Here is a 20782-nt window from a genome sequence, read left to right on the forward strand (position 1 = left end):
GGCAAATGTTGCACAACCCAAGTGTGGAAAGCTCTTAGAGACCAGAAAGACTCGCAGCTGTAATCACTGCCAAAGGTGCTTCTACAAAGTATTGACCCATGGTTGTGAGTACTTACTGTATGTAAAGTAGATATTTCTGTATTTCATTTTCGAATACATTTGTAAAAATGTTTTTTTTTTTTAAAACATGTTTTGACTTTGTCATTCTGGGATATTGTGTGTAGATGGGGGTGAGAGAGAAAAAAAATATTTAATCCATTTTGGATTCATGCTGTAACACAACAAAATGTGGACTAAGTCAAGGGGTATGAATACTTTCTGAAGGTACTGTATACCGTACATACACACATGTTCGGTTGTCCACCCCAAACTCAGCCACCCATTGGCCAAACCCCCTGACCTCACCCGAACCACATTACATCATCCTATTTCCTGAACTGGTGGCTGCTGGGAGGGGAGAGGTAATTTGTTATTGGTTCCCTGGGCTACGGGGCAGGGGGTGGGGTTAACGTGGTAAAGAGTGGGTGAAGCATGCATAAGCTGATACAGTACCTTGTCTCGGGGATAGGGAACAAGAGGGAGGGAGGGATACGAGGGGGGATTGACCAACAGAAAGGATCTGTAGACTATCACCAGCTACAACTTAGCAGCATATTTGTTTTCATTCTAGTAACTATCTGTAGATATGCTTTGGGACTATCTAAATCAAGTGAAACAGAAGTTGGGCTTAGTTGACAGCCTGCTGACTATCTACCTCACATTCAACTATGTATCCACTGATGAGCACGTTCACTGCATTCACTAACTCTCTGTAGTTATGCATTAGGACTATCTAAATAAAGTGAAAGACTTTTGAATTAAGTTAATATGCAACGATCACTCAACACATCCAAATGTGCAACTGTTGTTGGGATGACTGAAATGGCCTTTTGACACAGGAGCACCTGGGGAAATAAATCAAGAGGGAAACAATTACCGTGTTTAAACGTGTCTTTACTGTCGGTGATGAAGAAATGCATCAGACGCATAATGTTAACATGTAGTTTTATTAATATCTTGGTCTCCAATTCTAGTCCTACTGTATGCAAAAAAATATTTATATACAAAATACATTCATTTTTACTTCTTGACAAAAACACAAAACGATTTACAATATGATACCCATTGCCTACTACGTTAACAAAGAGCAGAGATCGGTCCTAACAAATTCTGTAAACATTGTCCACAGTTCCTCTTTTCAAATCAAGTGTTTCTGTCTCACAGCAGACGCAAAACCAACAGGGAATAACATCTTAGTTCTGTCATCTGTTGTCACAGAGAGAAACACAATAAACCCCTCTGGATGTATAGAAAACAGAGAGAAACACAATAACCCCTCTGGATGTATAGAAAACAAAGAGAAACAATAATCCCTCTGGATGTATAGAAAACAAAGAGAAACACAATAAAACCCTCTGGATGTATAGAAAACAAAGAGAAACAATAAACCCTCTGGATGTATAGAAAACAAAGAGAAACACAATAAAACCCTCTGGATGTATAGAAAACAAAGAGAAACACAATAAAACCCTCTGGATGTATAGAAAACAAAGAGAAACACAATAAAACCCTCTGGATGTATAGAAAACAAAGAGAAACACAATAAAACCCTCTGGATGTATAGAAAACAAAGAGAAACACAATAAAACCCTCTGGATGTATAGAAAACAAAGAGAAACAATAAACCCTCTGGATGTATAGAAAACAAAGAGAAACAATAACCCCTCTGGATGTATAGAAAACAAAGAGAAACACAATAAACCCTCTGGATGTATAGAAAACAAAGAGAAACAATAACCCCTCTGGATGTATAGAAAACAAAGAGAAACACAATAACCCCTCTGGATGTATAGAAAACAAAGAGAAACAATAACCCCTCTGGATGTATAGAAAACAAAGAGAAACACAATAATCCCTCTGGATGTATAGAAAACAAAGAGAAACAATAACCCCTCTGGATGTATAGAAAACAAAGAGAAAAACAAAACAACTGAAATATTATGTTTATCACATCTGAATGTAAACACTTTGATAAATAAAATAAAAAGTTGGAAACAACGATTGAAAAAAGATTCACTTTTTTTCCGGGAAACATAAGATTATAAGGTAATAAAAAGGTTACAATCTCCCATGGCAACATGCAGATGGTTGTTACTACGTAGCCATGCCAGAGAGGACCAAGGTAAAACGTTTTCTAACCACAATGCCACCCTAACAACTAAACCCAAACCTCAACCCTTTACCATTTACCTTACCCCTTAACCCTGACACTCCCATTAGTAACAAATACTGCTGATATTTATAGCAAATGTTGTCCTCTCTAGCGTAGCTTCTGATGGTATAGATAATGTTGTCCTCTCTAGCGTAGCTTCTGATGGTATAGATAATGTTGTCCTCTCTAGCGTAGCTTCTGATGGTATAGATAATGTTGTCCTCCTCTGGCATAGCTTCTGATGGTATAGATAATGTTGTCCTCTCTAGCGTAGCTTCTGATGGTATAGATAATGTTGTCCTCTCTAGCATAGCTTCTGATGGTATAGATAATGTTGTCCTCTCTAGCATAGCTTCTGATGGTATAGATAATGTTGTCCTCTCTAGCAGAGCTTCTGATGGTATAGATAATGTTGTCCTCTCTAGCGTAGCTTCTGATGGTATAGATAATGTTGTCCTCTCTAGCATAGCTTCTGATGGTATAGATAATGTTGTCCTCTCTAGCATAGCTTCTGATGGTATAGATAATGTTGTCCTCTCTAGCGTAGCTTCTGATGGTATAGATAATGTTGTCCTCTCTAGCAGAGCTTCTGATGGTATAGATAATGTTGTCCTCTCTAGCAGAGCTTCTGATGGTATAGATAATGTTGTCCTCTCTAGCATAGCTTCTGATGGTATAGATAATGTTGTCCTCTCTAGCATAGCTTCTGATGGTATAGATAATGTTGTCCTCTCTAGCATAGCTTCTGATGGTATAGATAATGTTGTCCTCTCTAGCGTAGCTTCTGATGGTATAGATAATGTTGTCCTCTCTAGCATAGCTTCTGATGGTATAGATAATGTTGTCCTCTCTAGCATAGCTTCTGATGGTATAGATAGTGTTGTCCTCTCTAGCATAGCTTCTGATGGTATAGATAATGTTGTCCTCTCTAGCAGAGCTTCTGATGGTATAGATAATGTTGTCCTCTCTAGCAGAGCTTCTGATGGTATAGATAATGTTGTCCTCTCTAGCGTAGCTTCTGATGGTATAGATAATGTTGTCCTCTCTAGCATAGCTTCTGATGGTATAGATAATGTTGTCCTCCTCTGGCATAGCTTCTGATGGTATAGATAATGTTGTCCTCTCTAGCATAGCTTCTGATGGTATAGATAATGTTGTCCTCTCTAGCAGAGCTTCTGATGGTATAGATAATGTTGTCCTCTCTAGCAGAGCTTCTGATGGTATAGATAATGTTGTCCTCTCTAGCAGAGCTTCTGATGGTATAGATAATGTTGTCCTCTCTAGCATATCTTCTGATGGTATAGATAATGTTGTCCTCTCTAGCGTAGCTTCTGATGGTATAGATAATGTTGTCCTCTCTAGCATAGCTTCTGATGGTATAGATAATGTTGTCCTCTCTAGCAGAGCTTCTGATGGTATAGATAATGTTGTCCTCTCTAGCAGAGCTTCTGATGGTATAGATAATGTTGTCCTCTCTAGCAGAGCTTCTGATGGTATAGATAATGTTGTCCTCTCTAGCATATCTTCTGATGGTATAGATAATGTTGTCCTCCTCTAGCGTAGCTTCTGATGGTATAGATAATGTTGTCCTCCTCTAGCATAGCTTCTGATGGTATAGATAGTGTTGTCCTCCTCTGGCATGGCCATCTAGCGATGACCCTCGCAGACTGGTTTTTGTGACAGTTGATCCAAAGCATCTCTCCTTCCACACAATGAGCTCTTTGTTTCTGTTCTTTCCTTTCTTCTCTCTCTTTAAACCTGTGTTTTCTCCACTTCTCCTCCTAAGGCTATGTACAGTATACTGTGTGTGTGTTGCCACTCTCCTGCTACTCTAAATGGGAACCACTCCTTCAACAGGGCACATTATTGTCACAGTCTCTTTAACCATTAAAAGGAGTTGTTGTTGATGTTGTTGTTGTTGATGTTGTTGTTGTTCACATTATTGTCACAGTCTCTTTAACCATTAAAAGGAGTTGTTGTTGATGTTGTTCATGTTCACATTATTGTCACAGTCTCAGCCGGTTGGGCTGTTCTGCACTGCAGGTTTTAGGTTATTAATGGTGATGGTAGAGTTCATTTAAATGATGATGATGAGGATGATGATGATGATGAAAACGTCATCAGAGTTAGTTGATGAACTGAGCACCCCCGTGAGGCACGATCTCCGTCACGCCCCACCCAACTACGTTCCCCCTCTGCTCACACCCCTCGCCGTCCTGCAAAGCCAGCTGGGATATCTCCTCCTCCGTCAGCACGCTGTCCCACATGTTGACCCCCGTCATCTTCCCAGTGAACGCCAACTTGGCATCGAAGCCTCCGTCAAACCCAGGCATCTGACTCCCACTGCCACCTGACCCTCCAGAGACCCCACCGTCGTTCTTCTCCTGCCCCAGCTGGAGGGAGCCTCCATCGGGTAACACGTGGCCCTCGGCCACCCCGGGTGTGAATGCCACTCTGTGTCCATCGGCCCACAGTGACGCTATGCCCTGCTCAGAGCTCCAAGCCCCACATATGTGGGTCCAAATTCCTCCTCTCACCACGCCCCGCCCCTCCACCAGGTGAGCCTCTCCTCCCACGGTAAAGAGAGCCCTGGTTCCACTGAGAAGGAGCTGGATCTCATAGGGGTTCCGTTTGATTCCGTAGGAGAACAGCACGGTTCTGTTGGAGACGGAGACGGGCTTGGCCCACAGGCACACGGTGAAGGAAGAGAGGGAGAGAGGGAGGTCTGGTGTCACCGAGGAGAAGATACGACGGGAACGCATAGGGAAGAGAAGAGCGGTCTCACAGCCTGGGAGAGAGGAGGGAGGGAGGAGAGGATGAGAGAATTGCTTTAGTCATTTTACAGTTATTAATTGATCTGTAAGATGACCAATTTAGGAAACCACAAGATGACAAGAACTCAAAATCTACTTCTACTTTTGTCATTGTTCTTTTCCTCTTGTTATAAGTCTTATTTACATTCTTACTTCATTTGTTTAAAGGGAGAGAAACGGAAACAGGCCCTGCCATCTGCCAGCATGCTGCCTCACAGGGCTTCTTCAGGACTTTGCTCTGTTCTCAGAAGCACGACGGATGACCAGATCGTCAAGCCTTTATCCAAAAGGTTTTCACGTCAAGAAACACGGCACTAGATATTCTTGATGTATCATAAACTGGGTGGTTCGAACTCTGAATGGTGATTGGCTGAAAGCTGTGGTATATTTAAGCAATAAGGCCAGAGGGGGTGTGGATATATGGCCAATATACCATGGCTAAGGGCTGTTCTATATAAACCCTGAGAGATCTTCGTTGGCAACATTGTTATACCCAATATGAATGACTACAGAACGATCTATATAGGATCTCTATGGTTGAACGTGTAACAGTCATGCATGCCAATAGAGTGAAGTAAAAGTATTTGAGAGGTATTTGAGCGGTAGACTATGGTGTGATCAGAGGGTGGCTGAGGCTCAGGTTGCGGTCAGTGGTGATGTGGTCGATGATGTCATAGACGGGACGTTTTTCCCCTGTTCTTCTCCTTTTCCCGCTCGGCGGGTACCCTCCTTATTTTCTCTCTCTGTCCTTTAGGCGACCAAATAATAAACCTGGATGCTCTGTTTCTTATCACAAACACCACTCTCTTGTTTGATTGTGCACATTGTAGGCCTTTGTGTGTGTGTGTGTGTGTGTGTGTGTGTGTGTGTGTGTGTGTGTGTGTGTGTGTGTGTGTGTGTGTGTGTGTGTGTGTGTGTGTGTGTGTGTGTGTGTGTGTGTGTGTGTGTGTGTGTGTGTGTGTGTGTGTGTGTGTGAGCAGTGGTGTAAAGTACTTAAGTCCACAATCTGGATCCCTGCACAGTCTCATTAAGGATCTTGATCACTTTTCTGGCCTCTCTGGACTAAAACCTGATTATGACAATTGTACCATATTATGTATTGGATCATAAAAAATACAGTGTCAAAAAATATAAATGAATATACCACAATTCATTTCAATAGATACAATTCTGCAACCGTGAAGAGGTAAATACTTATCACAGTTTACTGACTTACTAATGGTCCTATCACAGTTTACTGACTTACTAATGGTCCTATCACAGTTTACTGACTTACTAATGGTCCTATCACAGTTTACTGACTTACTAATGGTCCTATCACAGTTTACTGACTTACTAATGGTACAGCCTACATACTCCAGATTACTCATTTTAAAAAAAAATCATATGAGCAAAACATATTTCATTTTATTTTGGAATGCTAAAGCCAGACAAAATTAAACGTGTCTATTTATATAATAAATATGAGTTTGGGGGTCTAAAATTATTAAATATTAAAGCTTTAAACCTCTCACTAAAAGCTTCACTCATACATAAGTTATACTTAAACCCAAAGTGGTTCTCCAGTAGATTATTAAGAAAGGCTCATCTTTTGATCCAAAATGGCCTTTTTGCCTTTATACAGACTACAACTTCTCATTTCTAATTGAAAAGTTTCACCCTTTTTTTAAACGAGCCGTACAAAGCTGGTTACAATTTCAGTTTTATCCTCCAGAAAAGATAGAACAAATATTACAACAAATGTAATGGTTAAACTCAAATATACTGATTTAATAAAAAAACATTCTTTATGGAAAAAATGTTTAAAAATGTTATTATATTTATTAATGATATTATGAATGGAAACGGAGGAGTTATGTCACATATGCAGTTATTGAAAATATATGGGAAGAAAAAAATAAAAAATAAAAAGTTCTTAAGTAAAAATACTTTAAAGTACAACTTAAGTAGTTTTTGGGGGAATCTGTACTTTACTTTACTATTTATATTTTTGACAACTTTTACTTTTACTTCACTACATTCCTATCGAAAATATTGTGCTTTTTACTCCGTACCTTTTCCATGACACCCAAAAGTACTACATTTAGAATGCTTAGCAGGACAGGAACATGGTCCAATTCACATACCTATCGATATGACTTTTTGTCATCCCTACTGCCTCTGATCTGGAGGACTCACTAAACAGAGAACATCCCTGGTCATCCCTACTGCCTCTGATCTGGAGGACTCACTAAACAGAGAACATCCCTCTGATCTGGCAGACTCACTAAACATAAAAGCATATTTTATAGGTGATATCTTCGAGTTGGATCGTGCCCTTGGCTATCCTTCAATTTTAAAAACAAGAAAATGGTGCCGTCTGCTTTGCTTATGTTTTATTATTTATACTTTTACTTCTACTTTTTATACTTAAGTATATTTTAGCAATTACATTTACTTGTGATACTTAAGTATATTTAAAACCAAATACTTTTAGACTTTTCCTCAAGTTGTATTTTACTGGGTGACTTACACTTTTACTTGAGTCATTTTCTATTAAGGAATCTATCCTTTTACTCAAGTATGACAATTGGGTACTTTTCCCACCACTGGATAATAACACCATGAGATAATGCATCAGCCCCGAATCAGGCCAGGAGAGGAAATCACTGCTGGAGGTTTGAATCAGTCTTCCTATGTGTGTGGGATTATGTATGATTCCTGTATTACTACGGGTGTTTTAAACCAGTGTGGACAGCTCCCTCCCCCCTCTCTCTGCAGCAGCAGTCTAATATCTAGGTTATGACACACACAGTGATTGAGTCTTCCTACCAGACCCTAAATATTGATGTTAGATTTGTCTCAGGTTTCTCTCCGGGCGTAACCGTTCCCATCTGGTTCTGCTTCCCAGGGTGCTTTTCTGTGGTTGCTGTGCCGACCTGCTAATGATTATACCTGTGTGTGTGTGTGTCGTGTGTGTGTGTGTGTGTGTGTGTGTGTGTGTGTGTGTGTGTGTGTGTGTGTGTGTGTGTGTGTGTGTGTGTGTGTGTAAGTGTGTGTAAGTGTGCGTGCGTGCGCGTGCGTGCGTGCGTGTTTGTGATGGTGTGTGTGATATAAACAGCATTGAGGATTTATCTGATTAATGCATGGAACTACTGAAGACCTGGGCTCATTTTGTTTTTGATTGAATTCCAACAGAGTAAGCAGGAAGAGGTCTGTACAGGACGTGGGTATATGTAGGCTCTCAGATCCTTACAGATAGAGATCACAGATGCAGAGGCTGAGTTTGGAACACGGAAAGGGACTCTGATAAGAATCCCTGTTATAAGAAAAATGGACTAGAAACATTTTTATATTCATACTCCCTAGGTATATATTTGCTATATTCATTCTTTCAGGATCAAATTGCCTGGGAGGGATGTCTGCTGTGATTCTTGTAAGAGTGGGTGCTGTATTACCTGATGGTGTTTAAACATGAATTTTCTACATTATGTAGAGCAGAGCTTCTCAACCTGGTTACTGTACCAACAAGGACATGTTGCTCGGCCCGGAATACCCCTGGACTAACCCCTCATGTGTCTTTTACCAGTAGGCCTATGGTCCTATGAGTCTTCTCAAGTACCCCCTGAGGATAGGCCAAGTACCCCCTGAGGATAGGTCAAGTACGCCCTGAGGATAGGCCAAGTACCCCCTGAGGATAGGCCAAGTACCCCCTGAGGATAGGTCAAGTACCCCCTGAGGATAGGCCAAGTACCCCCTGAGGATAGGCCAAGTACCCCCTGAGGATAGGTCAAGTACCCCCTGAGGATAGGTCAAGTACCCCCTGAGGATAGGCCAAGTACCCCCTGAGGATAGGCCAAGTACCCCCTGAGGATAGGCCAAGTACCCCCTGAGGATAGGCCAAGTACCCCCTGAGGATAGGCCAAGTACCCCCTGAGGATAGGCCAAGTACCCCCTGTGGAAAGGCCAAGTACCCCCTGTGGATAGGACAAGTACCCCCTGTGGAAAGGCCAAGTACCCCCTGTGGATAGGACAAGTACCCCCTAAGGATAGGCCAAGTACCCCCTGAGGACAGGTCAAGTACCCCCTGAGGATAGGCCAAGTACCCCCTGAGGATAGGCCAAGTACTAGCACCCACTGGTTGGGTCAAGTACCCCCTGAGGATAGGCCAAGTACCCCCTGAGGATAGGCCAAGTACTAGCACCCACTGGTTGGGTCAAGTACCCCCTGTGGAAAGTAGCACCCCTGATTGAGAAGTGATGTAAAGGATGGTAGGATGTATAGATAGTGACACAGGAAGAGATGTTCTCACCTGCGGGCAGGTGTCGTTGCTGTGCCGACTTGAACGCTAGTTCCAGTACTGCCCTCGTCTTCGCCAGCTCTGTCACCAGGGCAACCATCATCTCTGCCGACGCCACATCCTGCTGCAGGTCTTCCCCCTTTGCCTCTGGTGGCGTTATGGGTCCTGGATTACTCAGGCAGATATTTTCTAGCTTGACGAGTCGGGAAGCCTGTGTCCGCGCCGCGGTGAGGAGCTGCTGTAACAGTGTCTCCTGGTGGCTATCCCCAGAATTACCTGCATATTTCCCAGCAGCAATGCTCCGATCTTGCCTGAGCTGCTCCAGGCTCTCCTTGAGGCGAGCTTCCATTTGCATGGACATCCTCCGTCCAGCAGTCTCCACCGCAACGCCACAGGCCCCTCCATACTGAGCCACGAACCTGGGGTCAGGAGAAGAGGGATTAGAGAGGGATTACATCAGAGACCAGGAAGTAGGCTACATTACACATGGACTCCTTTCAGATATACACAGGTGCACAGAATTTAGGGGATTGATTTGGGATTGGTGGTTTGGCAAAGGTCGATTTGGGATTGGTGGTTTGGTAAAGGTAGATTTGGGATTGGTAAAGGTCGATTTGGGATTGGCAAAGGTCGATTTGGGATTGGTGGTTTGGTCAAGATCGATTTGGGATTGGTGGTTTGGTAAAGGTCGATTTGGGTTTGGTAAAGATCGATTTGGGATTGGTAAAGGTCGATTTGGGATTGGTGGTTTGGTAAAGGTCGATTTTGGATTGGTAAAGGTCGATTTGGGGTTGGTAAAGTCAGTTAAGAACAAGTTCTTATTTACAATGACGGTCTACCCCGGCCAAACCCGGACAACGCTGGGCTAATTGTGTGCCGACCTATGGGACTCCCAATCACGGCCGGATGTGATTCAGCCTGGATTCGAACCAGGGACTAAACACCTCCCTGTGCAACTGGATCCTGGACTTCCTGATGGGCCGCCCCCAGGTGGTGAGGGTAGGTAGCAACACATCTGCCACGCTGATCCTCAACACTGGAGCCCCGCAGGGGTGCGTGCTCAGTCCCCTCCTGTACTCCCTGTTCACCCACGACTGCATGGCCAGGCACGACTCCAACACCATCATTAAGTTTGCAGACGACACAACAGTGGTAGGCTTGATCACAGACAACGATGAGACAGCCTATAGGGAGGAGGTCAGAGACCTGGCCGGGTGTTGCCAGAATAACAACCTATCCCTCAGCGTAACCAAGACTAATGAGATGATTGTGAACTACAGGAAAAGGAGGACAGAGCACGCCCCCGTTCTCATCAACGGGGCTGTAGTGGAGCAGGTTGAGAGCTTCAAGTTCCTTGGTGTCCACATCGCCAACAAACTAGAATGGTCCAAACACACCAAGACTGTCGTGAAGAGGGCACGACAAAGTCTATTCCCCCTCAGGAAACTAAAAAGATTTGAAATGGGTCCTGAGATCCTCAAAAGGTTCTACAGCTGCAACATCGAGAGCATCCTGACTGGTTGCATCACTGCCTGGTATGGCAATTGCTCGGCCTAAGACAGCAATGCACTACACAGGGTAGTGCGTACGGCCCAGTACATCACTGGGGCTAAGCTGCCTACCATCCAGGACCTCTACACCAGGCGGTGTCAGGGGAAGGCCCTAAAAATTGTCAAAGACCCCAGCCACCACAGTCATAGACCGTTCTCTCTACTACCACATGACAAGCGGTACCGGAGTGCCAAGTCTAGGACAAAAAGGCTTCTCAACAGTTTTTACCCCCAAGCCATAAGACTCCTGAACAGGTAATCAAATGGCTACCCGGACTATTTGCATTGTGTGCCCCCCCCTACCCCCCCAAACCCTCTTTTTAAACTGCTGCTACTCTCTGTTTATCATATATGCATAGTCATTTTAACTATACATTCATGTACATACTACCTCAATTGGCCCGACCATCCAGTGCTCCCACACATTGGCTAACCGGGCTATCTGCATTGCGTCCCACCCACCACCCGCCAACCTCTCTTTTACACTACTGCTACTCTCTGTTCATCATGTATGCATAGTCACTTTAACCATACCTACATACTACCTCAATAAGCCTGACTAACCGGTGTCTGTATGTAGCCTCGGTACTTTTATAGCCTCGCTACTGTATATAGCCGGTCTTTTTACTGTTGTTTTATTTCTTTACTTACCTATTGTTCACCTAATACCTTTTTGCACTATTGGTTAGAGCCTGTAAGTAAGCATTTCACTGTAAGTTCTACACCTGTTGCATTCGGTGCACGTGACAAATAAACTTTGATTTGATTTGACTGCAGTGATGCCTCTTGCACTGAGATGCAGGTCCTTAGACCGCTGCGCCACTCGGGAGCTCTGAGTGGGTACTATAGTACTAGTACATTTTAAACCAAATACTTTTAGACTTTTACTCAAGTATTATTTTACTGGTTGACTTTCACTTTTACTTGAGTCATTTTCTATTAAGGAATCTAGCCTTTTACTCAAGTATGACAATTGGGTACTTTTCCCACATAGTGCTTGTATATTAGTTGGTGGCAGGTAGACTAGTGGTTCAAATCCCAGAACCGACAAGGTGAAAAGTCTGTTGATGTGCCCTTGAGCAAGACACTGAACCTTAATTGTTCCAAGGTCACCGTTGAATGGCAAACCCTGGCTGTGATCCCACTCTCCGAAGGTGTCTCAGGCAGAGTGGGATATGCAACAAAAACACATTTCCAATTAATACACGCTTGTACAGGTGTGAAATAGGACAAATATAAGCACCCACTATATGATTATTATTGGAAGTGCCTATATATTTAGATATACATATACCAACCTTAGCATTTCTCCACGCAACGACCCTAACTCCACCTTGATGATGTCATCGGAGTACTGCAGAAGCATGTTCTCCCTCATCTGAGAGTTCTCCAGCATGGAGAAGAGCTTGTCCCATTTAGTCATCTCTGTAACCTTACAGGGGGCTTGGGTTGGGATGGCCGTGGCTGGGAGAGGGAGGGAGAGAGAGAGAGAGAGAGAGAGAGAGAGAGAGGAATGGGGAAGGGAGAGAGCGAGAAAGAGTGGAGAAGAGAGTGGGAAGGAGAGGTGGGGTGGAAGAGACAGGCATGCATGTTAGATGGCTTGTATTCATACGTTTAAAGTCAACACGGTGATTCCTATCCTTTCTCCTGACAACTGTCCATCTCTGTCTCAGATGATCCTTTTCTTAGTTTGAAACGGTATCAATCTATTTCCCGCTCTTCCCCTCTCTACACGTCTCGTTCTCTATCTCTCCCTCTCTTTTTCTTTCTGTGTCCTGTGTCCTGGTAGTTTGAGTTATTGGCACGGTCTCTCCCTCTGGTACGGTAATGGGTGTAATGTAAAATCACATTACAAACTGCCCTGAGCAAAGTTATTTTTGTTAATGGTTTTCTGTTAGAGTACGAACCATACACACACACACACACACACACACACACACACACACACACACACACACACACACACACACACACACACACACACACACACACACATACACACACCAAGGAGCCTGCCTTCCAAAACAGCTGAGAGAAGAATTCCCCAGTTAAATAGTATTTCTTTGATCAATGACCAGTTATTCGTTATGGTCTCGATAGGAGGATAAAATCCCCGGTCTCCTCTCGCCTAACTTACTCTCTGCCCAGACTTTCACAGCCAACACTGACAGAACACACTGAGGAACAGTCCCTCAGCCACAACTGCTGGAGATATAGTCTACTAACAGAGGTAGAGCAGTGATTCACAAACCTCTGTTGCTTCATAACCCAGCCGAAAGCTTTTGGAAATTTCAGAGCAGCTGAATTGGAAGTGACTCACCATTCAGTAAACACTGGTCCAGATTATTTACATTATTTATGAACTGTACTTACTCAGTGCACCCTCTGCCAGGTAAGAGAGAGGAGAGAGGGAAGAGAAGAGAAGAGAGGAGAAGAAAGGAGAAGAGAGGAGAAGAGAGGAGAAGAGAGGAGAAGAGAGGAGAGGAGAAGAGAGGAGAGGAGAAGAGAGGAGAAGAGAGGAGAAGAAAGGAGAAGAGAGGAGAGGAGAGGAGAGGAGAAGAAAGGAGAAGAGAGGAGAAGAGAGGAGAAGAGAAGAGAGGAGAAGAGAGGAGAAGAGAAGAGAGGAGAAGAGAGGAGAGGAGAATAGAAGAAAGGAGAAGAGAGGAGAAGAGAGGAGAAGAAAGGAGAAGAGAGGAGAAGAGAGGAGAGGAGAGGAGAAGAGAGGAGAAGAGAAGAAAGGAGAAGAGAGGAGAAGAGAGGAGAGGAGAAGAGAGGAGAACATGTCCAGATGTGCTCAGCCAACTCTGACACACTAACACAGTCAGTGCTCACACTCTCTATGATTACACTCTTAGTACTTCATATTCAGAGATAAATAACTTGACAAAGAGCAACACTGGACAGAGTACATCTAGACAGACTTTTACAACCCACACAAGCAGAATGTATCCACAATGATTCAAAAATCAAACTCTTTTAGTATGATATCTGGATACACACTGACTGAACACAGCCATGCAAAGGCCTGACGATCATACCTATTAAATAGACTTCCAGGAGTTTCCTTAAAGCAGAATTCTGTGTTTTTTTCACACACACAAAAAAAAAGAATAATATATAACGCAGAAAAAATATCTTACTGTGTTTTGTAAATGCAGATCTAAACTGATTGTCATTTCTGCTCGGCTTCAGACACATTTTGTGCATCAGTTGCACTTCTCCACTCGGATGAGAAATCTTTGCTCTTGTAAGACCAATCAAATTCCACCGCCTTCAAGAACAGGCATTAGGTCAGCAGACAGCGACTTGATTGATGGCAGAGGAAGAAGACGCAGTGGGTACTTTTCTCCAGTAGTTTTTTTTTAGCAAGTTAAAAATGCAAGATTAACTTCAAGTAAAACATGAATTTATTTTGTGTGATGAAAACTAGAGTTGCCCGCCCCATATCACTCTATTGAAGAAAAAAACACATTGTTGCCTTATAATATAAAAGGCAGGCCAAATGGTTTAAAATGCAGAGTTTTTTTTATGGTCTGCGTTTTGAACACAGGAGGTTGGTGGCACCTTAACTGGGGAGGACGGGCTCGTGGTAATGGCTGGAGCGGAATGAGTGGAATGGTATCAAACACATGGTTTCCGTGGTTTCCATGGTTTGATACCATACCATTTACTCTGTTTCAGCCCATTATAATGAGCCGTCCTCCCCTCAGCAGCCTCCACTGGTTTTGAACATGCAGATTTATGAACTCTTAACTCCAACCCTGGACTTCTTGACCAGCCGATTTAAGTCAGTAACAAGCCTGACACTAAAACCTTCATTCACTCACGACTGGCATTCAGTGGGCTGTGACTGAACAAAGTCAATTCACTAATGTTCCATTAAATCCTAATTGAGACAAATACACTGAGCCAGTCTGTTTCATTCAGTTCAAGTTCTTTATCAACTTGTTGTTCCACAAATTAACATCACAGGTCAGCATTGAAGACATTATCTATCCTAACACATTGAAGACATTATCTATCCTAACACATTGAAGACATTATCTATCCTAACACATTGAAGACATTATCTATCCTAACACATTGAAGACATTATCTATCCTAACACATTGAAGAGATTATCTATCCTAACACATTGAAGATATTATCTATCCTAACACATTGAAGACATTATCTATCCTAACACATTGAAGACATTATCTATCCTAACACATTGAAGACATTATCTATCCTAACACATTGAAGACATTATCTATCCTAACACATTGAAGACATTATCTATCCTAACACATTGAAGAGATTATCTATCCTAACACATTGAAGACATTATCTATCCTAACACATTGAAGACATTATCTATCCTAACACATTGAAGATATTATCTATCCTAACACATTGAAGAGATTATCTATCCTAACACATTGAAGACATTATCTATCCTAACACATTGAAGACATTATCTATCCTAACACATTGAAGAGATTATCTATCCTAACACATTGAAGACATTATCTATCCTAACACATTGAAGAGATTATCTATCCTAACACATTGAAGACATTATCTATCCTAACACATTGAAGACATTATCTATCCTAACACATTGAAGACATTATCTATCCTAACACATTGAAGAGATTATCTATCCTAACACATTGAAGACATTATCTATCCTAACACATTGAAGACATTATCTATCCTAACACATTGAAGATATTATCTATCCTAACACATTGAAGAGATTATCTATCCTAACACATTGAAGACATTATCTATCCTAACACATTGAAGACATTATCTATCCTAACACATTGAAGACATTATCTATCCTAACACATTGAAGACATTATCTATCCTAACACATTGAAGACGTTATCTATCCTAACACATTGAAGAGATTATCTATCCTAACACATTGAAGACATTATCTATCCTAACACATTGAAGATATTATCTATCCTAACACATTGAAGATATTATCTATCCTAACACATTGAAGATATTATCTATCCTAACACATTGAAGACATTATCTATCCTAACACATTGAAGACATTATCTATCATAACACATTGAAGATATTATCTATCCTAACACACTGAAGATGTTATCTATCCTAACACATTGAAGACATTATCTATCCTAACACATTGAAGACATTATCTATCCTAACACATTGAAGATATTATCTATCCTAACACATTGAAGAGATTATCTATCCTAACACATTGAAGACATTATCTATCCTAACACATTGAAGACATTATCTATCCTAACACATTGAAGACATTATCTATCCTAACACATTGAAGACATTATCTATCATAACACATTGAAGATATTATCTATCCTAACACATTGAAGACATTATCTATCCTAACACATTGAAGACATTATCTATCCTAACACATTGAAGACATTATCTATCATAACACATTGAAGATATTATCTATCCTAACACATTGAAGAGATTATCTATCCTAACACATTGAAGACATTATCTATCCTAACACATTGAAGACATTATCTATCCTAACACATTGAAGACATTATCTATCCTAACACATTGAAGACATTATCTATCATAACACATTGAAGATATTATCTATCCTAACACATTGAAGATATTATCTATCCTAACACATTGAAGACATTATCTATCATAACACATTGAAGACATTATCTATCCTAACACATTGAAGACATTATCTATCCTAACACATTGAAGACATTATCTATCCTAACACATTGAAGACATTATCTATCCTAACACATTGAAGATATTATCTATCCTAACACACTGAAGATATTATCTATCCTAACACATTGAAGAGATTATCTATCCTAACACATTGAAGACATTATCTATCCTAACACATTGAAGATATTATCTATCCTAACACATTGAAGACATTATCTATCCTAACACATTGAAGACATTATCTATCCTAACACATTGAAGATATTATCTATCCTAACACACTGAAGATGTTATCTAGCGTAGTATGAGAGGCTAAGGAAATAATGGCATGGCAAAAGCATAAACAGAAACAATGATGGGTTAATTCCGTTGAAAACGTGTCCATATGAGAGTTCCAGACATAGTCCACATATTACTTACTCAGCATTCAGAGCTCAAACTTATTCCGTTCAAAACGCGCCACACACAGCTCCACACACACTCCACACACACACACTCAGCACACACTCAAACACGCACACACACACACACACACACACACACACACTTGACTTACGCTCCAGTGGCTCTCCCTCTGTGATCTCGTTGTAGTAACTGTCACCATAGTTCACCTCGATATCGTCCTCGTACCCAAGAGTCAGCGACACACACACCGACACCAGACACACTGCCTGGGGGAGCCACCGCAGAAACATGCTGCCTGCCGTCCGTCTCAGAGAGAGAGAGAGTCTGTCTGTCTGTGTTGAAGTCTACCTACCTGTCAGAGACTATGTGCTGTGAGTTTTGTCTGCTGTCTGTCTCAGCGTGTGTGAGTATGTTGAGAATGGGAGTCTGTGTTAAATATGTCAGAGCTGTTTCCCCTCCTCTCCTCTTTTTCTCTCTCTCTCGCTCTCTCTCTCTGTCTCGCTCTCTCTCTCTCTGTCTCTCTCTCTCTCGTGAAATGCTGAGCAATCCCTTGGCAGCGGTTCTGCTAGGGTTGTGTTCTCCGGCTGAGAGGGAATGGGTCGGAGAGAGGGTCTGCCTGGGCTATATAAACACAGATCCTACCCCTAGTTCTGCACAGCGCAGTACACAGCCAAGCCCGGCACCAGCCCAGCCCATCCTATCCCAGCTCTGTCCTAGCCTTGCCCATGCCCCAGCCTCAATGTCACACACACACACACACACACAAACACACACACAGACACATAGTCCAGCACAGCCAGGGGAGCTAGGCGATGAGTAATGCATCGTTGGAGGTAGCATATGTCCTAATCAACATCTCAGAGAGAGAGGTGGGGGAGTGAAGAGAGACAAGGGGGTAAAGACAGAGAAGGGGAGTGAGAGATAAATGGAGGGAGGGAGGGAGGGAGAGAGAGGTGGAGGGAGGGAGAGAGACAGAGGGGGAGAGAGAGATAGAGGGGGGAGAGAGATAGAGGGAGGGAGAGATAGAGGGAGGGAGGGAGGGAGGGAGGGAGGGAGGGAGGGAGGGAGGGAGGGAGGGAGGGAGGGAGGGAGGGAGGGAGGAAGGATAGGGGTGGGTGGGTGGGTGGGTTAGGATAGGGGTGTGTGGGTTAGGATAGGGGTGTGTGGGTTAGGATAGGGGTGGGTGTGTGGGTTAGGATAGGGGTGGGTGTGTGGGTTAGGATAGGGGTGGGTGTGTGGGTTAGGATAGGGGTGGGTGGGTTAGGATAGGGGTGGGTGTGTGGGTTAGGATAGGGGTGGGTGTGTGGGTTAGGATAGGGGTGGGTGGGTTAGGATAGGGGTGGGTGTGTGGGTTAGGATAGGGGTGGGTGTGTGGGTTAGGATAGGGGTGGGTGTGTGGGTTAGGATAGGGGTGGGTGTGTGGGTTAGGATAGGGGTGGGTGGGTTAGGATAGGGGTGGGTGGGTTAGGATAGGGGTGGGTGTGTGGGTTAGGATAGGGGTGGGTGTGTGGGTTAGGATAGGGGTGGGTGGGTTCCCACGGGGGGCCAGCACAGAAAAAAAAAAAAAATGTATGAGTTGTATGAAATGTATGCATTCACTACTGTAAGTCGCTCTGGATAAGAGCGTCTGCTAAATGACTAAAATGTAAATGTAAATGTAAAATGGTTAGGATAGGGGTGGGTGTGTGGGTTAGGATAGGGGTGGGTGTGTGGGTTAGGATAGGGGTGGGTGGGTTAGGATAGGGGTGGGTGTGTGGGTTAGGATAGGGGTGGGTGGGTTAGGATAGGGGTGGGTGTGTGGGTTAGGATAGGGGTGGGTGGGTTAGGATAGGGGTGGGTGTGTGGGTTAGGATAGGGGTGGGTGGGTTAGGATAGGGGTGGGTGTGTGGGTTAGGATAGGGGTGGGTGTGTGGGTTAAGATAGGGGTGGGTGTGTGGGTTAGGATAGGGGTGGGTGGGTTAGGATAGGGGTGGGTGTGTGGGTTAGGATAGGGGTGGGTGTGTGGGTTAGGATAGGGGTGGGTGGGTTAGGATAGGGGTGGGTGTGTGGGTTAGGATAGGGGTGGGTGTGTGGGTTAGGATAGGGGTGGGTGGGTTAGGATAGGGGTGGGTGTGTGGGTTAGGATAGGGGTGGGTGTGTGGGTTAGGATAGGGGTGGGTGTGTGGGTTAGGATAGGGGTGGGTGTGTGGGTTAGGATAGGGGTGGGAGTGAATGGGACTCAGAATTTGGGGGTTTCTAAATGGGGATATTGTTCTTGCTCTCACTTTAGTTTATTTATTTATTATTCCAACTGACTCAAAGTGTGTGTGTGTGTGTGTGTGTGTGTGTGTGTGTGTGTGTGTGGTGTGTGTGTGTGTGTGTGTGTGTGTGTGTGTGTGTGTGTGTGTGTGTGTGTATTCAGGGGGATGGCGTAATTACTTCCTCATGGGATTTTTAAGGATTTGACTCCACCCCTCCCACCCCCACATGCCCTCTCTCCTGCTGCCTCTGTCTTTCTCTCTTTTCTCCCCCCCTTTTCTCTCTCTCTCTTTCTATCTCTTTCTTTCTCTCCCCCTGTCTTTCTCCCTGCCTCTCTCTTCCTCTTTCTCACTCCCTGTCTCTCTCCCGGCCTCTCTCTCTCTGTGTCTCTTTCTCTCTCTCTCTCTTCCTCTCTCTCTTGTTCTCTGATGCAAGTGGGTGGACGTGCTACCCTGAGGTCTTAAAAACATGAAAACACTTTCCTCTTTTATTTAATACCTCATGGGAGAGGGGAGGGTGACCCCCCCTGTCTTTGACCTCCTAACACACAACTTAATGGAGGTGACTTGGGGAGATTGAGAAAGACATAGAGAGAAAGAGAGAGTGAGGGAGATAGAGGGAGGGAGATAGAGGGAGAGGGAATAGGAGATAGAGAGGGAAAAGGGGGGAGAGAGATAGAGGGAGGGAGAGAGATGGAGGGAGGGAGAGAGATAGGGAGGGAGAGAGAGGGAGAGGGAGGGGGAGATAGAGAGAGATAGAGGGAGGGAGAGAGAGAGGGAGGGAGATAGAGAGAGAGAAAGGATGGAGATAGAGGGAGAGAGATAGAGATAGAGGGAGAGAGATAGAGAGATAGAGAGAGAGAGAGAGAGAGAGAGAGAGAGAGAGAGAGAGAGAGAGAGAGAGAGAGAGAGAGGGGGAGGGAGATAGCGAGATAGGGGGAAGATCTATCAGAAGAATAGCACCTAGATCTTCTGCACAGATTCTGCCAGACCTGGGCCCTGACAGTAAATCTCAGTATGACAAAAATAATGGTGTTCCAAAAAAGGTCCAGTTGCCAGGACCACAAATACAAATTCCATCTAGACACTGTTGCCCTAGAGCACATAAAAAACTATACATACCTTGGTATTCTATGCCATCAAAAGGAACATAAAAGTCGACATACCAATTAGGATCTGGCTAAAAATATTTGTATAACCCAATGTCCTTTATGGTTGTGAGGTCTGGCGTCCGCTCACCAACCAAGAATTCACAAAATGGGACAAACACCAAACTGAGACTCTGCATGCAGAATTCTGCAAAAATATCCTCAGTGTTCAACGTAAAACACAAAATAATGCAGAGCAGAACTAGGCAGATACCCACTAATTACTAAAATCCAGAAAAGAGAAAAAATTCTACAACCACCTAAAAGGAAGTGATCCCCAAACCTTCCATAACAAACCATCACCTACAGAGAGATGAACCTGGAGAAGAGTCCCCTCAGCAAACTGGTCCTGGGGCTCTGTTCACAAACACAAACAGACCTCATAGAGCCCCAAAAACA

The 20782-nt window shown here is 43.4% G+C and overlaps 2 protein-coding genes across 2 annotated transcripts in view; one reads left to right on the forward strand and one right to left on the reverse strand.

The window, feature by feature from the left end:
* LOC106591777 (ventricular zone-expressed PH domain-containing protein) overlaps positions 1 to 20782 on the forward strand; it is a 202787-nt gene that overhangs the window by 46367 nt on the left and 135638 nt on the right. The gene's annotated exons all lie outside the window — the stretch shown is intronic.
* LOC106613249 (pentraxin-related protein PTX3) lies at positions 1028 to 17716 on the reverse strand. Its single transcript, XM_014215325.3, has 4 exons — positions 17150 to 17716; positions 12192 to 12357; positions 9356 to 9762; positions 1028 to 5039 (listed from the first exon to the last, which is right to left on the reverse strand). The coding sequence occupies exons 1-4, from the start codon at positions 17286 to 17288 to the stop codon at positions 4378 to 4380; spliced, it is 1374 nt and encodes a 457-aa protein (XP_014070800.3). The 5' UTR covers positions 17289 to 17716; the 3' UTR covers positions 1028 to 4377.

Source organism: Salmo salar, chromosome 09, assembly GCF_965601325.2.
Source record: "Salmo salar chromosome 09, fSalSal1, whole genome shotgun sequence".
In the NCBI taxonomy this organism is placed as follows: domain Eukaryota; kingdom Metazoa; phylum Chordata; class Actinopteri; order Salmoniformes; family Salmonidae; genus Salmo; species Salmo salar.

What these genes read in the sequence shown, in the direction of transcription:
- LOC106613249 (XM_014215325.3), bottom strand. Translation starts at nt 17,288, where the DNA reads ATGTTTCTGCGGTGGCTCCCCCAGGCAGTGTGTCTGGTGTCGGTGTGT. An exon ending in TTGCGTGGAGAAATGCTAAG is followed by an intron (nt 9,763 to 12,191) that starts GTTGGTATATGT and finishes TCCTGACCCCAG; the next exon opens with GTTCGTGGCTCAGTATGGAG. An exon ending in GCAACGACACCTGCCCGCAG is followed by an intron (nt 5,040 to 9,355) that starts GTGAGAACATCT and finishes CCTCTCTCCCAG; the next exon opens with GCTGTGAGACCGCTCTTCTC.